This window comes from Colletes latitarsis, chromosome 2 (genome assembly GCF_051014445.1).
Source record: "Colletes latitarsis isolate SP2378_abdomen chromosome 2, iyColLati1, whole genome shotgun sequence".
Classification (NCBI taxonomy): Eukaryota; Metazoa; Arthropoda; class Insecta; order Hymenoptera; family Colletidae; genus Colletes; species Colletes latitarsis.
The window spans coordinates 17,567,326-17,582,874 of NC_135135.1; the positions used below are offsets into that span (position 1 = coordinate 17,567,326).

General features: G+C 41.1%; 1 protein-coding gene across 2 annotated transcripts in view; it reads right to left on the reverse strand.

The window, feature by feature from the left end:
• Positions 1 to 1,221: 1,221 nt before the first annotated feature.
• Positions 1,222 to 15,549, reverse strand: part of Fur2 (furin-like protease 2) — a 406,778-nt gene continuing 392,450 nt past the window's right edge. The window contains exons 6-18 of one of the 2 annotated variants that reach the window (XM_076782798.1): positions 14,879 to 15,173; positions 12,674 to 12,846; positions 11,073 to 11,738; positions 10,123 to 10,339; positions 8,453 to 8,532; positions 8,067 to 8,338; positions 6,120 to 6,307; positions 5,583 to 5,831; positions 4,922 to 5,390; positions 4,235 to 4,434; positions 3,837 to 4,118; positions 3,488 to 3,705; positions 1,222 to 3,382 (exon numbers count right to left, since the gene is read on the reverse strand). In XM_076782798.1, the coding sequence (XP_076638913.1) occupies positions 3,275 to 3,382; positions 3,488 to 3,705; positions 3,837 to 4,118; positions 4,235 to 4,434; positions 4,922 to 5,390; positions 5,583 to 5,831; positions 6,120 to 6,307; positions 8,067 to 8,338; positions 8,453 to 8,532; positions 10,123 to 10,339; positions 11,073 to 11,738; positions 12,674 to 12,846; positions 14,879 to 15,173 (3,417 nt within the window). In that variant the 3' untranslated portion in view covers positions 1,222 to 3,274. Of the gene's footprint in view, positions 3,383 to 3,487; positions 3,706 to 3,836; positions 4,119 to 4,234; positions 4,435 to 4,921; positions 5,391 to 5,582; positions 5,832 to 6,119; positions 6,308 to 8,066; positions 8,533 to 10,122; positions 10,340 to 11,072; positions 11,739 to 12,673; positions 12,847 to 14,878; positions 15,174 to 15,549 lie in introns of both variants that reach the window. The other variant, XM_076782796.1, reaches the window with a different exon arrangement.

The window sequence follows — 15,549 nt, forward strand, 5'->3', positions numbered from 1 at the left end:
TTATCACTATTTGTTCCGTCATTGTGTCGTTTTTCAGTGTTAAAACGTATTATCTAGAAATAAACAAGCACCAAAGACTCGAAGAATAAAAGTCAAGATTATCGAAGCACCAAGAGGCTTTTTATTGCCCGAATAACATAGTGAATAGAGTATCGTTGGGTTCAGACGATCGTTCTTACATAACTGTTCGCGATTTCTCTATTTTTCTGGATGTTTCGTTCCTCGATTATACGAAAGGACCATAATCTTTATCAAAACAGCGAAAGACTTTAAAATGGAAAATTTTAAAAGATAGAAATTGTTTGATTAACTTTGTTAATTTTGCGAAGTAATATCCTAGATTGGAATACTCTTCGAACCGCCAAATTCGACGTTTTGTTCTGAGCGAAGATAGGATAATGATTAATGCACGAAGATACTTTCCGTGCGATGACGAAATACTGGTAAAATCTAGCAGACGGTGAACCCATGACGGCGCACGATAAATCATGGCTTTGCTAGCAGTATAATCCTCGATTTTTCACTCGTTTCAACAGCTTCTTCATGCATTGGAAAACGCAAAGAAGGGCTGCGTCCTCCCTTCGGTAAGATTCGATAAATCACGATTTTTATCATATTTCAATTCCGTTAGCATACGACACACTTGAAAAATTACGTGTTTCGCGAGCTAGCAGAAAATTAATTCGCGAACGTCGAATGAATAGGAGATTTCACGGTGGACCGAGATTTCGTATCCACGACTCAAAGTCCAGATAAATCTCCGCGCGTAACGAACTGTCGCGTGTTCGTATCGTTTATAATATTTGTTTACTTCGTGTGTGTAAGCATTACTGCGTATTCGTTAGAAATGGTATCTTTTCCATTCTTTTTTTTTTAAACGATCACCAAAATCCTAGATAAGAACTCACCGATTGAAAAATTTCAAAGAGTACAATCGAATATCGATAATAGCTTGAACAAAAAAAATTCATAAGTATCGGATACTTTTGGATCTGTTACGCGAGAATTCCCTTTTAAGTAATTGCTGGAAGCTGGTTAATTACTTACCTTAAACGGCGATCGTCGTAGTAGGATGATTAGAACGGCTCTGTAAGAAGATAGTTTTCGCAAGAGAGACTTAATTTGTGGGAATAGAAATGTTATACAATTTAATAATAATATTTCAATGGGAACACGAACTCAGAATATATTTAAACGCCTGAGTATGTGTATATATAGATATATATATATGTATATGTATATGTATATATTTATAATCGCGTTCATCATAAAAGTACAATAATAGCTTTATATCAAATCACGAGGAGAAATTCAATATTCACACGGTAGGCGCGGACAGTAGCTCTTAAAGGTACCGATTTACCGAGGACTGTTTTCGTGTGTTCTGTTTTTTTTTCGCGTTATATGTTTCTTCGTTTTATTCAACGGTCCAATTGCTTATGTAAACGCCAACGTTTGGTTTTTTTTTTTTCATTTCTACAACAAACAATACGAACGAAGCGAAGGATCAACGCGGAAAAATACCCTATGTCACTAAACAAAACAAAAAAATACATAGACGATGTAGCAATAACAACAAATAGTTAGAAAAAAAAAAAAATGCAGTTGGCTGTCGACTGGTTGAAAATGACGGAATGACTGATAACACGCGCCGGATTATCTGGAAATCATTGTTGGTTTTCGTATCTCACGGGTGGGGTGGGGTGGGTAGGGGTTGTGGGGGGATGTCGTTTCGTTGCACGAAAACGAAGCTGTACAAACCTTCTCGCGGAGAATAGAAATTCTCGGTTCGCTTCTATTTTCTATCGCTTTCATTCTCTCTTTCGTCGTTAAGCTTCCTATTTACTTCTTTCGTCTGCCCCCCTTCCTTTTACGTTTTCGCCCGCCGTCGTCGCGAATTCATAATCGCCGTGTTGTTCGCGTAAATATTTTACAATGACACTTTATTATAATATGCACTTGTTGTTACAATTCAACTGGTCCATAATTCAAATCAACACGTCGAGGCGACTACAAAATTCGACGATACACGTTACGAGTAAAAATTTCTCGAATCACCGATCGAGCAGTCGATTTCGACCTTCGAGTTTTTTTTTTTATTGACAATGATCAGGGGTCGAGTAGGTGCTGGAAACGACCGTTTCAAATATCTTCGAAACTGTGGATGAGATTGGAACATTTTTGGGACTAAAATTAAACGGTTTCGAGGGTCATTAACGTCCTTTTAAATGGAATCATATATTTTTTAATACACCATTTAATACACAGTGAAAAATAATCGGTTCGGAAGATATTTGAATGTAAATATTGAAGCTTTTAATGGCTTTTTGTCTTTTGTCGAGTACGACATTGATAATTGCACGATCCTAAACACAGGAATGAGCTAATTAAATGTTATCATAGTGCGATCTGTCTGAATTTCTAAATTTCGTTTTCTCGAAAACGAGGCCGTAAAGAAAGAAATTGTTATCAACGATATTATCGATGTATCGTTAGGTATCGTTAGGATATCGATACTCGATAGCAACGCCTCCTGGTTGAAGGGAACGTTGGCGTCGGGGGGTAGGGGGGGGGGGCGAGAAAAAGGGCAGACGGAAGAGCGGTGTCAAAGGGCGTTATAAATCAGGCACTTTATAATGTCCGTCACCCTTTTTGTTCTTGTTAACTTCCCATTAAAGTTATTACACACTAGTGCATACGCACTCGAAAGAATCAGCGACGCGCCTAATCGTTAATAAAAAGTATACCTAAACACCTCGTTCACCGCCATTCACACGACGCGCACACGCAACCGCACTATCAATAAAGTGAACAACAGTCACGCTTCTCTCCCGTACAGTGCGCCCAAAAAACAAAAAAAAAAAAAAAATAAAAATAAAGTCTTTACTATCACGTTTTGAACGAATTTTCTTGTTCCATTGTCCCCTTTCCGTTTTAATCTCCAGTCATTTCTCTTCACCACTCCCGTTTCTTCCCCCGGATTCCTTCTCTTCCTCCAATCGTGTACTTATATTTTTCTCTATCTTTTTTTTCCGTTTTTCTTTTTGTCTTCTTTTTATCGTGTGTGAGTATGTTTTTTTTCTTTTTTTTTTTGTTGTTCCTTTGATCTCGAACCACTCTGGATCTGAACGGAGCGCAGCTGTTCTCGGCTCTAACCGCCACACGTTTCTAATACCACGCAAACACATGATCTATCGTGATCGAGACTCGGGGTCGACCTTCGTCAAACTTTTCGACGATAGGTCCTGTCATTGGTTGGCTCGATTTAATGGGTCTAGGTCATCAGCTCCGTTGTGTCGTCCGCGTCAACGTCGTCCGGAGGTTCCACCCCCATAGCCAACTGCGTGTAACCCTTGTTCGCCTCCCTTCTTCTCGACATGGCCTATAAATACAATTATTGTTTCGTTTAATTAACGCGGTAGTCAGGCTCGTCATTGTACAAGAAGGGGTTAACATCCTAATTTCACAGTTTCGCGCCGTATCGTACCTGAAGCGCGATGAATATTGTTGCAAACAGAGCTACCGACACCAGACAAATGGCGACGGCTATGGTCGTAGTCGCCGTTATGGCCAGCGACGCTGAATCATTTTTGTCGGTCACTCCTTCGTAATTCGCGTACACTTCCGAAATGGCAGTGTCGGCCGAGGCAAACTCTGTTCCAGGTACTCTTCTTTTACCAGCCGGTGAGCTGTTCCTGCAGCCACCTAAAATTGTCAAAAAAAAAAAGAAGAAAAAACAGAAACGCTCATAGAAACTTTGCAATTGTATTTACATTTGAATTCTTCAACCTTCGAACTCTATGTAATCATTGTGAAGTTATGGTGTATTATCTTACCACTTTCCGGGTCGCATAGACAGCATTCTTCCGCTTGCGGACCCTTCTCGTTGCCCGTGCAACAAGGCACGCACTGATTGTTGAGTTTGTCCAGGTGCAACGGCGGCGAACAGGCCGCGCAACTGAATTTACCAGGCCCGGTGCACCTTCGACAATCGGTGTGGCAATTCTTGCAAAGTTGCGTCAAAGAGTCGTAATACTGTGCACCCAGACACTCCATACACAATCCACCCTCTAGCATCGAGTGTGGTGGACAGGAAGTGCATTCCAATGGCCCCTCGCCTGTAACGCGTTCGATTATTACAAATATTTTACTTTTTCTATCGGAGAGACTAGTGTTTTCGTAGAAATTTCGTATTACTAAAAGAGTTACACGTGGAATATATGACGATCTTTACCTTTGCACGTGCGACAGTAGTGGTGACACTTTTGGCATCCGAAGTTGGACTTGAAGAATCCCTCGGGACACTCCGGGTGACACTCTCCCGCTGCCAGTTGCCAACCTCGAGGACACGTTACGCACTGATCCCTTCTAGGCCCGGAACACGTGTTACACGACAAGTAACATTTGGCACATTGACCCCTATCGCTATAATACCTGCTCGAACAAAGAATTATTTCTCTCGATTAGCCTTTCACATTTCTCACTACTGTCGAAAACATTTTCTGATACAACAAATACACTGTCGTAACCAGACTGCGGATATTTATGCAAATTTATAGTTTTATTAATGAAATGTGAGCTTCGTAGAGGGTTTTCACCCTAAATGTAATAATTCGTATCTTACATTAAGTCTTTCTTATATTTTTGCATATTGAGTGCATACTGTACCTACATAAACATCTAGTTGTAACTATAAAACCACTTTAATCCTCAAGTAGATTCTCAATCTCGACTGAATTATTTTACTTAATGTTGAGTTTTACCAAAGTAGTAAATGAAAATCAACTTCCCTCTAAAATTATATTATACAATATTAGTTTAAACTTGTGGAGGGCCTCAATAATCCACTTAAGGGTTAAAATGTTCAATTTTGATACATTCCTGTTATATGCTACGTTTCGAGTAAAAGAAAAACACTCACCCTCGAGCGCAAGATGACCTGCATTCTCCGCTCTGCAACTGCAATCCGTCCTGGCAGGCGGTGCAGTTCAATCGGGACACGCAAGTCTTGCAAGTATGCAAACAAGGCACGCAAACGGGTCTCGTCGGCTGCGCCGTGGAATAATAACCGTCGTCGCACTGGTAGACGCAACGTTTCCCCTGTAGTAGCAGGGAATTTTGACAGGAGATGCAATAGTCCTCCGTAGGACCCGCGCAAGTTCTGCACGACGTATGGCACGGTTTGCACAGTTCGTTATCGTAATATTGTGAGGTTTCGCACCGATCGCGGTGCTCCGGGGCGCACAATCCCTCTTCGTTCAAATTCCAACCGTCGATGCAGCTCGTGCAAATCGATGTCGTGCAAGTCGCGCATCCCGGGGGACACGGCATGCATTCTCGTCGTCTTCTGTCCGCGCTGTATCCGGCTGGACAAGCCGTCAGACACGTTCCTATCGGTTAGAAAAAGCAATTATTATGCACTAATCCACTGTTGACCCCCGTCTCTGGGTCCACTTTGATCCCGAATCTGAATTTTATTACTTTACTTTTACTTTCGTCCAGCTGGAAAACGGCATGTTTCTGAATAATCGTAACAATTTGGTAAATTGGTCTCGTAGCGTTATTTTTTCGTGTTCACGTACCGTTCAGGGCGCACAGTCCTGGTTTACAGGTGATGCATTGGTTCTCGGCGGTGCCGTTGCAAGTCTCGCACGTGGAATGACACGTTGCGCAGCTATAGTCCTGTGTTTCGTACGTGTCGAGGGGACAGGCCGCGTAACACTTGTTCTTGAACATAACTAGATGGTGCTCGCAACTGGTGCATTTGTCCGGCCTATCTTGGCAACTGGCGCAATTCGCCTCGCAAGGCACGCACGTGCTGTTCTCCGTGTCTGAAAACACGAAAGCGTCTCGTCTAATCTTTGACCCCTTCGAATCGAAGCGATCGATCGTCGGGATCGACACTTCCACTGTCTACGTTGTGTTCGTTTCGTTCGGATGCTACGAAAGCAATTTAACACCCACCATGACTACGTTTTTGTGAAAATAATCGTACATTGGATTGTTAGTAGAATAGAAAATCTTCTGTTTGTAATCGTAGAAGGCAGTGTTTAATCGATGGTGCAACAGATAGAATAATCGAATATGTTCTGATTATTAAATTAACTCGTTTCACTTACTCTCGTAATATCCTTCTGGACATTGTTGCAGACATACTGCTAAATCGGTGACGCGAAGATGAGCGGGCGCGCAGGACAGACAAGAATCCTGGCCAGCTCCTGCGCAAATTTCGCAGGACTCATGGCAGGGCCAGCAGACTCCACCTTGATTCGGGAAGCTTCTTGGAGGACATCGACTCACGCAAGTACTGTAAGTGCAGTTTCGTAAATAAAAACTACTTTCCACTACAGAGTTAGGGAAACTTTATTCGCGAATAACAAATACGAATTTTTGAGATCGTTATTCGAGAGCAAAATTTGCCCACCTCTGACTCCAATCTTTATTTTTACCGTTTGATATTTTGTTAAATGTAAAAAAAATCGTTCTGAGGCAGTTTTTTTGTCTAGCAGGAAAAACGGTATTAAAGCCTTTGTTGTATTTTTATATAAAAGTATCACTCTAAATAACGGTCTGCGGTAAATGGTTGCGACACGCGATGAATATGGTGCAATGTATCGTGAAACGAAATAAATCGCAACAGCGACGGTAGTAAGTTTTCAAGGTTTAGCAGTGCTTTTTTTGGGGGGAATTTAAAATGACATCTTTATTTAAAAAAAAGTACTGTATTCAGCATTTAAAACTCTGTAAAAAAATGGAAGCATTTAGTGGAGGCTGCTACAGGTAAAGTACCATTACCGTTAAATGTACGTTAAAACTAAATATTTAAATATTTACACGGTATAATGGGGATGTTTCGAGTTAAAAGTTCGCAAAAATACGAATTTGTGCTCGAACCAATATGGTATAAATACTTACTGTGCTGTGAATAATTATAAACTCAAACACATCTTTTTCCCCCTTTGCACAACGTTTATTTTCAAAGTGATGTAAGTCCATGTGCGAAGGAAAAAATTTATAGACAACTTATAATTTAAATCTTGAAATATTCGTTCGTCTAAAGCAATTGGTATTTAGTAAATGGAATTACATAATCGTTTATTTTGAAAGGGGTATAAGTCCATTTTCTGCAATCTATGGAACGAAATAATAGTCGCTAGAAGATCGCAAAAAGTAGCGTCTTGTTGCTTGAAATATTTACAAAATAACTGGAAAATACATTACAGCATACAGTGACAAGTACACCGATAAAAATCGAAATATAAAAATGGCAATATGGTGCCTGAAAATTGTCTAATTTCTCGGAAGCAAACGTAGACATTATTGATCATATGCACACATAATATACAGGGTGTTTGGCCACCCCTGGGAAAAATTTTAATGGGAGATTCTAGAGGCCAAAATAAAATGAAAATCAAGAATACTAATTTGTTGATGGAGATTTCGTTAAAAAGTTATTAACGTTTAAAGTTCCGCCCGTACTGAATTTTTTTCTAGAAAGTGGGTAGGATTTCGGGGGTAGGTCTATTCATAAAAAATTATTGTAATTGACCCCCGCAACCGAAAATAATTTTTCCAGAACGATTTGAAATTTTTTAATTTTGTCGAAAAATTTCACACCTTCTCGAATTTTTTTCTAGGAAATGAGTAGGATTTCGGTGACATGACTCTTCACTAAAAATGATTGTAATTGACCCTTGCAACCAAAAATAATTTTTCCAGAACGATTTGAAATTTTTGATTTTAATTGTTAATAACTTTTTAACGGAGCCTCCATCAACAAACTGCTATTCTTGATTTTCGTCTTATTTTGGCCTCTAGAATCCGCCATTAAAATTTTTCCCAGGGGTGGCCGAACACCCTGTAGAAGTTTAAGGCAGTATTTTAAACAAGTTTTGACACAACACAGATTGTGCCAATACTTTTCTTTTGATAAAAATCTCTTATCGCCTACACTTACTGTTATTACTAACCAATCGTTCGATTCCCCTGGTTTTTGCACACACAATTCAAAAGTTTGAGCAAGTAAAGTTAAGCACAGGACTGAAAGAGAAGAAGGGATCGCTTACTTGTCGAGTCGATAGTTTTTGCACGCGATGCATTGCGTGGGTCCGTTTCCGTAGCAACCCTGAGAATCGCACTGTGGATCACAGTCGTGTAGAATTTTTCTAGTGGTGTCGAGGGAGTCGTCGCCGACTTGCGACGAGGACGATGGCGAATCGAAAGCCGACGACGTGTCGCCAGGAAGTCGATTGGTCAGGATGGGGGCCGATGAGCCGTCCAGGGTGGCCACGGACGCCTGGATGTTGGAACCAGCGCCAACGTACGGGCCCTGGTAGCCCTGAAAGGTAGACGAAGGAAAGAAGTCGACGTCGCCGCGATGGCCCAGTGCTATTAGTTCATCGTCTACTGTGAATGGGTATTGCACGGAGGCGTACGAAGAATGCGCTTGTACCGGGTTAAATTGACGTGTTCGTATCCTGATGGGATTCGTCGCGGTTCCGTAAAAGATCAGCTGCCACTTCTTTAGGATACCTGTAACAACAGATGTCACAAGCAAGAATAAACAAACCGGTCCTTTCGGTATTTTTTGTTTTATCGTACACGGTTTATCGTCCTTTCGTATTACACAGGGTAAAATAGTTTTCTGAAGGGCCACATACTATACAGGACCATCTAACTCGACCAACTCAATTTATTTCATAACTAATAGTTTTATTTGTCGTTGGAATCTACTTTTGCTTCTCACGATTGGAGAAACTTTTTAGCAACCTTTTAATCCTCTACGATACGCCATTTTTTGGGAAACGTAAATACCACGACACAGAACCAATCTCATTAAGTATCAGAATATTATATTTTGAACATCGTCGATACGTTCCATTAATTTTGTATATCCGTGCCAAGAAAAAACAAGTTTTGTCTACTCGTTCGCCATTTTTATCCTGTTACATAGTTGTACGATGATGCGAACGCGAATTACACCCGATCCCTGAAAAAATAAATATCAAATTAAAAAAAAGAACGTTTAATCGATACCCGGTACGTGTTTCGAAACCCTCCAGCCTGTGTACAACATAACATTGATAATTACATTTATTGCAATTGTTATTACTAGTTTTAGTCGACAGAGTGTTATTTCAATTGTTAGAACGTATTATTATAGCTTGCATAGTTATGAGAACAGTCATAGAATTATTTGGAAAGAAGAATTTTCAATCAAGAAATAAGTGTCATTTCCCCAAATAAGCAGTATTTCAATTCACTATTAATTGACCAAACGAAGAACCTAAGATCAATTTAAATATTCGCGAAGTATCAATTAACACTATTTGAAATAAATTTCGCCCAGGTCTGAAGAATTCAAAACCGATCTAGAAATAATGATATTGTTCTTGAAAAAAAACGTTAACCGCAAAAGAATGGAAATAGAAAGTTCCGTGACAAAAGAGTAAAGGCGTGAACCTAACCCAGATACATTACGCGAGCTCCTGTACTCAACAGACAGCTTTCCAGTGGATAAAAACACAATTTGGTCGCTTGTATCCAGCGAAAGGGTATCACTTAACGGACCACTCGAGTGTGTCTCGAGTACCTCGCTGTATTTGCTTCATACACCATAGCGTGTACTCGAAGGAAGGAATATAATGAGATACACTCGAGTTACACTCAAGTGTTATGTAAAGCGATATCCTTGAAAGTCCCCGACCGCCAAATGTTTTTCGACGCTCGTTATAGGATTTCACTTATCCGGGACACTTAACCCTTTTCGTGCGTTACTTACAAGGAGGATGTCAGACCCGACCCTCAACGATTTTAATGATACTTTACAGGCTTGTAGATTCGTATATACAACAATCGTAAGCGAGACTATAGCCGTAGATGGTCAGTTAGTTATGAAAAAAATTTGGGAAAATCGCTTAGTTAGATATATTCCAGTAATGAATACATTCAAGGATAACCGTAGTGTAGTGATTTTGAAGTCTAGAATTCTATTTTCATTTCTTTTAGCCTACAAATTTTTAGAGATTTCAAAGATTTCTTACGATTACTAGAATACCTCCTCAAGCGACGATTAGACAGTTAGTCGAGATTTTCGCGGTGTAAAAGGGCGTCGAGACTTGCCTGGCGAGTTGACGTGACGATTTCCGGCGTTAATGATCTGCAACGTCCATCGACCGTCAGCTTTCTCGCCCCAGAAGTGCACGCTGAGGAAGGGCCAGTCGTCGAAGTTCGAGCTGAGAATATCCCGCGGTCTCTCGAACAGCAAAGTCGATGTAGTGCCCATCGGCGAAGTCAACAGTAATCTCAAATTTCCTCGCGGGAAGAACCTTAACGAAACCTGCGCGAGAAATGTTTGACGTCTTTCTTAAAAAATGTTTGTCGTTCCTCGGGAGAGGGGGGAGAAGCGTCTGTCAACACCTCGGCGGCTGACAGTACGATAACATTATTCTTTTTAGCCTTTATGGACTTACGTTTCTCTTCTCTTTTTATGCTTCTTTGTCGAGTCGATAACAGAGTTTTTTTTTTTATACACGGTGACCCGTAATGGACGGTAAATTCACTCCTCGTCGGAGAACGAGTCGAAAATGTTGTCGCGGGAGACATTTAAATAATTGACCGTGGTAAACAATAGTATCAATATTTGGTACAAAGATTATTTATAGACACGTAGTTCTCTATGCTGACAAAAAGTACAGAACCTTCGGGTTTCCGATTTCATTGAGATTTTGAGCGCTGGTAGATCTTGCTACCTCATTTACAAATATATAAGGTTAGATCGAAGCTTTTTAATAATAAATATCTCGAAAAATATTGAGTATCCAATTCTACAATGGTATATGTTTGTAAATGGGGTAGCAAGATCTACCAGTGCTCAAAATCTCAATGAAATCGGTGACCCGAAGGTCCTGCATTCTCCTTGTGAGTAAAATACAAAATAAATTTAAATCTTGGAAAAATTTATGAAAATTGATCATTTCTCGGTTACTTTCGAATACCTTCTTGAGTGGTCCAATACAGGGAACTTTTATCGAGGTAGAAAGTAGCGATCATTAACGAGGGATTATTGTTACCTTGCACTGCACGTGTTCCAAGAACCGAACCTCGTTGAAGGACCCTGCGCAACCAGTGACGTCCATATAGACGCTGAGCGTGTAACCGTAGGTCGGATCGATGCGTCTCTCCTCGTTGATCTCGTCGGACTTGCAGATATGTTGAGGCGGTACGTTGGTCCACTGTTCGGCGAGGCTGACCATGGCCCCGGCGTCCATCAGCCCGTAACCGAATTTGTGGGATACCTTCCTCTTCACCCCGTTCAGTATCCATCCGGGCTCCTTCTCGAGGGGCCCGGATCTCGAGGTGAGGACCACCAGGTATTGCATGTCCCTCCAGGTGAGGCTCGGGTTCGCCTCGAGGGCCAGGGCGGCGATCCCCGCCGCCAGTGGCGCCGACGCCGAGGTTCCGGTATGCTCGACTGTGCAAATATGATCAGGCCGCAGCTTGGCGTCCATGTCCACCGTCGCGACGCTCTTGTCGTTGCCCGGCGTCCCCGAGGAGTAAGTCGAGGCAAGGGTGGAGCTGCATTCCTCGAGGTACCACGGCTTGTAGCCGCCCTGCGTGGCGCTCGATATGGACAGGGTGAAAATGCTGTTCGTGTAGCCGTCGCAGTTGCAGGAGTCCGTGTGACGGCCCCCGTTGCCCGACGCCCACACGAAGATCGAGCCCTTCCCCTTACGACCCTTCGCAGCGTTTATTTAAACATCGTTAGTGCCACGAACCGGTCCTGCTCTAAGGGGTGGTTTCTTACAAATATTTGTAGCTCGGTCGCGATCAATGGCTACCGTGCTTGCATCGACTTTTACCTTTACCCGAGACGTTTGCGCGGCGTGTTTTGCGTAAACTTGGATTTTCCGATCTAGACGAGCCTCCGCGGGGGAAACCACGGCGAAACTTTGGGCAACTTTTTATTTTCTCGGTTATCTCGGTTTACGGAAGGAATAGAAGAGGTTTGGGCTTGAGTTATACACGAATCTGGTAGATTTCTTTATGATTCATTTGAATAATTTTTTACTTTGTCAGATCCATAAAAATTGGTTCATCGTAAATAGTTAAATTGACCTCGAAATAGCCTTGACTTCAGATAGAATATTTTCTCGTAACCTGTTCACTTGTACTTGTTTAAGTTTCGGAAATACCTCGATCGATCAATTTCTGCGAATCACCCCTTATATAGAAATACGAGAGGAAAACTTTGATAACACGCGTAGCACTTTGAGGCGTGTTTTCATTCCATCAGATTAGATTTCTTCGGGAACGGAATGGCTTCTTATAAGTATATTTTTATATTCTTTTACAAACAAGTTTCCCAATATAATCTCGTCGAAATCGGAATGTTTAGATTGGCAAACTACTTTTTATTGGTGTTCTTAGAGGAACTCTGACCGAGATTTAATTTAACGCGTACTCGGAATATCCCAGAACACATTTAACACGCTTGTTCACGTTCGAAATTTACTTCGAGTAAATCCATGAAATAATTAAGTATGCAGTCAATGAGTTAAATAAGAATGGAATACATTGGTTTGCTCGAGACACGCCGGAAGTTGTAGCGAACACGATCCTTGCGGAGACAGAGAAACCAGATAGAAAAATTGAAGTGAGTTATGCAACTTACGCTTGTGACGCCATAAATAAACGCCCTTCTGGCAAGAGCGCCAGGTCCGTCGACAGTTTTACCATCGTCCTCGGGGCCCCATGAAGCGCTATATATATCGATGTGATCAGGATTCAATCCCAGTGCTCTGGCTTCGACGGCATCGTTTACCGGGCCATCGAGCATTCGCACGCCTGAGAACACGGAAGGTATGAGCGTCAGATAGCTTTCCTTCTCGTTGCAAATGCGTCGTGATTTTCACGAGAACCTCAGCTTCCAAGTGGTGTAAACTTTTTAAGACTATGGAGATTCGTATCGTTCTCAAAAAGCCAAGAGTCCCCATTAGGGGCCCCCCATTAGCGACCCTTTACTTTTTACACAAAAATATAATTTTATCTATAGAACGAGTATGCAAAATCTTAAATTCGAAGTAAATACGACACAAAAGCCAAAACCTGCAATTTTTTATTATTCAACTGCTATCAAAATTCTTACCACTCTCAAATCTATAAAGATTTTTCAGATGCAATTTAAGATATTCGAGACCGTCGAGATTCGTATCTTCAAAGTCTTGAAAGCTCAGAAACATTTTAAAGCCGAGATTGGAACAGGCGATCGGTATCCAGAGGTATGGCGGAACTCGTTAAATCGTACGCGGATCGTTAACACGCATTTTAATGGAAACGAGCCTGTAAAATTATCGGAACTCGATATTCCGACGAGAAACAGTCCGCTGGTGGAACGACTTATAAGGATCCCCTCCCCGGAGCTCGCACATGATTGACGTTTTAATAATTGTCACGGTAAAGGGAAAATTGAAAATAAAAATGAACCGATAGGAAGAACGTCGCGACGGAGATTAAGTTGTCGACGCGCAATTAAACGGCGCGAATGGAACGAAAGAGCGATGATTGAAATTTGTTGAAAGCAATGGGAGAATTAATAATTCCGAAGTAGGAAAGCGGTGGCTAAATACGCGCGGGAAGCTATTAGGTTTCTTATTCGGAAATATGCCGCGGAAAGGGAAGAAAAATTGTTCGCGTTTAGTGGGCTCGAGCAGTTTTCTTCGTCGACCGGACCTTTAATTACCAAATCATTGGCCCTTCGTACTTTGTTAACAGACTGCGGATATTTATGCACCTATAACATGTTGAAATATGAACAATGCGACTATACAGAGTGTTCGGCCACCCTTGGCTTTATAAGCTGAAAATAATTGCTCTGTGTTTTGAAATTTTAGCAATCTGTGATAAGTAAAATCAAAAATATTCGATAGATGGTATACTTGTCATTGTATAATGTTCCTAATAACCCTAGAATTATTTAAAAAATATTTAAAAGAAACGTTGCAAGTTCGGAGCGCCGGTCACCAGTGACCACCATTCTAGTCAATTGTGCACTGAAATATGAAAAAAATATTGATTAATCCACCTCAGAGCGTTTGATAACAATGTTCGTTTCAGGCTTAACCGAATATTATTGGAATTTCTAAAGTTCAAATGAGTTTCAAGCAGCTTTCAAGCAGTTGAATGCAAGTCGAGAACTAGTTTCGGATTTTTTAACTAGTTGTAACGCAGTTATAATTAAGAAATTACCGAGTTAAATTAAACAACGTTACACGTCGTTACGAAATAATTTTACATCGCCTCGTTAGAAATGTTTAATGCGTTTACAAAATCCTGCGGCCGTATTGTTATAATGCGTCGCGTTGCTAACGAAAATATAAAACAGTGCACAATGGTTTGCAATGGACCGTAATTAATGCGATTGAACCAGCGTGTAATTACATTAACATGGCTTAATGAATATGTCATTGTGAGGTACCAACGTGCTTAAACGAAGTAATTACAGAAACATTCTAGTGTGATGTTTACTTATTCGAATAAATACATTATCGTTACACCCTTCTTTTACGCGGCGAAAGCGTTCGAGCAAATGAAAATCGTGTAAAATATGTCATACGAACACTGATTGATAGAAATCTATAAAACTTGTTTCGGAGGATGCAAACTGCACGGAAACTAATTTAAAACATAGAAATTAAAATATAAAATTACTGCAGTACCTAACGGAGTAGCTTATTGTCGAATAAATGCAATAAAGCGACGGAAAAGAATTGTTTCGGTAATTTATACTCGTTATTTTTAATAAAAAATGTGATTTTCTTCGTATTGGTTATAACAGTTAGGGTGTCTGTCGGTCGTTGGAAAGATCGCAATTTCTTACCACCGATGCTGGCGTTGTAGGCGACGCCGACGCCGCAGTATTGGTTGAAAGCGACTGCAGCTACCTCGCCAGCGCATCGGGTTCCATGCTTGTTGTCACCGTTGTCCCTTGGCATCGGGTCGTTGTCGTTGCCGTTGATATCCCAGCTGGCCTGGTGATCGTAATTCAACGCCAGGTCCGGATGATTCGTTTGTATGCCGTCGTCGAGGATCGACACGACAACACCCTTCCCGGTGTAACCCTTCTGCCACGCCGGGCCAAGATTCATATCGTAACCATCCTTTGCTCCACCATTCTGCACAACCATAAACCGTTATGCGATCAGATAAACGATCGATGACTTGCAAAAACTGTAAAATCATTTTTCTTTTTATTCGAAAGCCTATTAAAATATTTTCATGTTAGTCCAGCCATTCAAATTAAATTTATCGTTAAGTATCACACTTATAGAATCGTTGCTCGCGAAATGTTCTTGACAAATTCCATTTTTTACGACGGAGTTTTCCGTCATGACGCTTATAATCGCTCGATCATCGCGAAACGTCTCTAATCGTATGTTTACGAGCGGTGATGAAAACGTATCCTCGATGGCCATTCGTCACTCGAGCACGCATTTTATTAAAATCATATTGAAATGTTCCAACAGTATCGTACAATAATTTATTGATCCG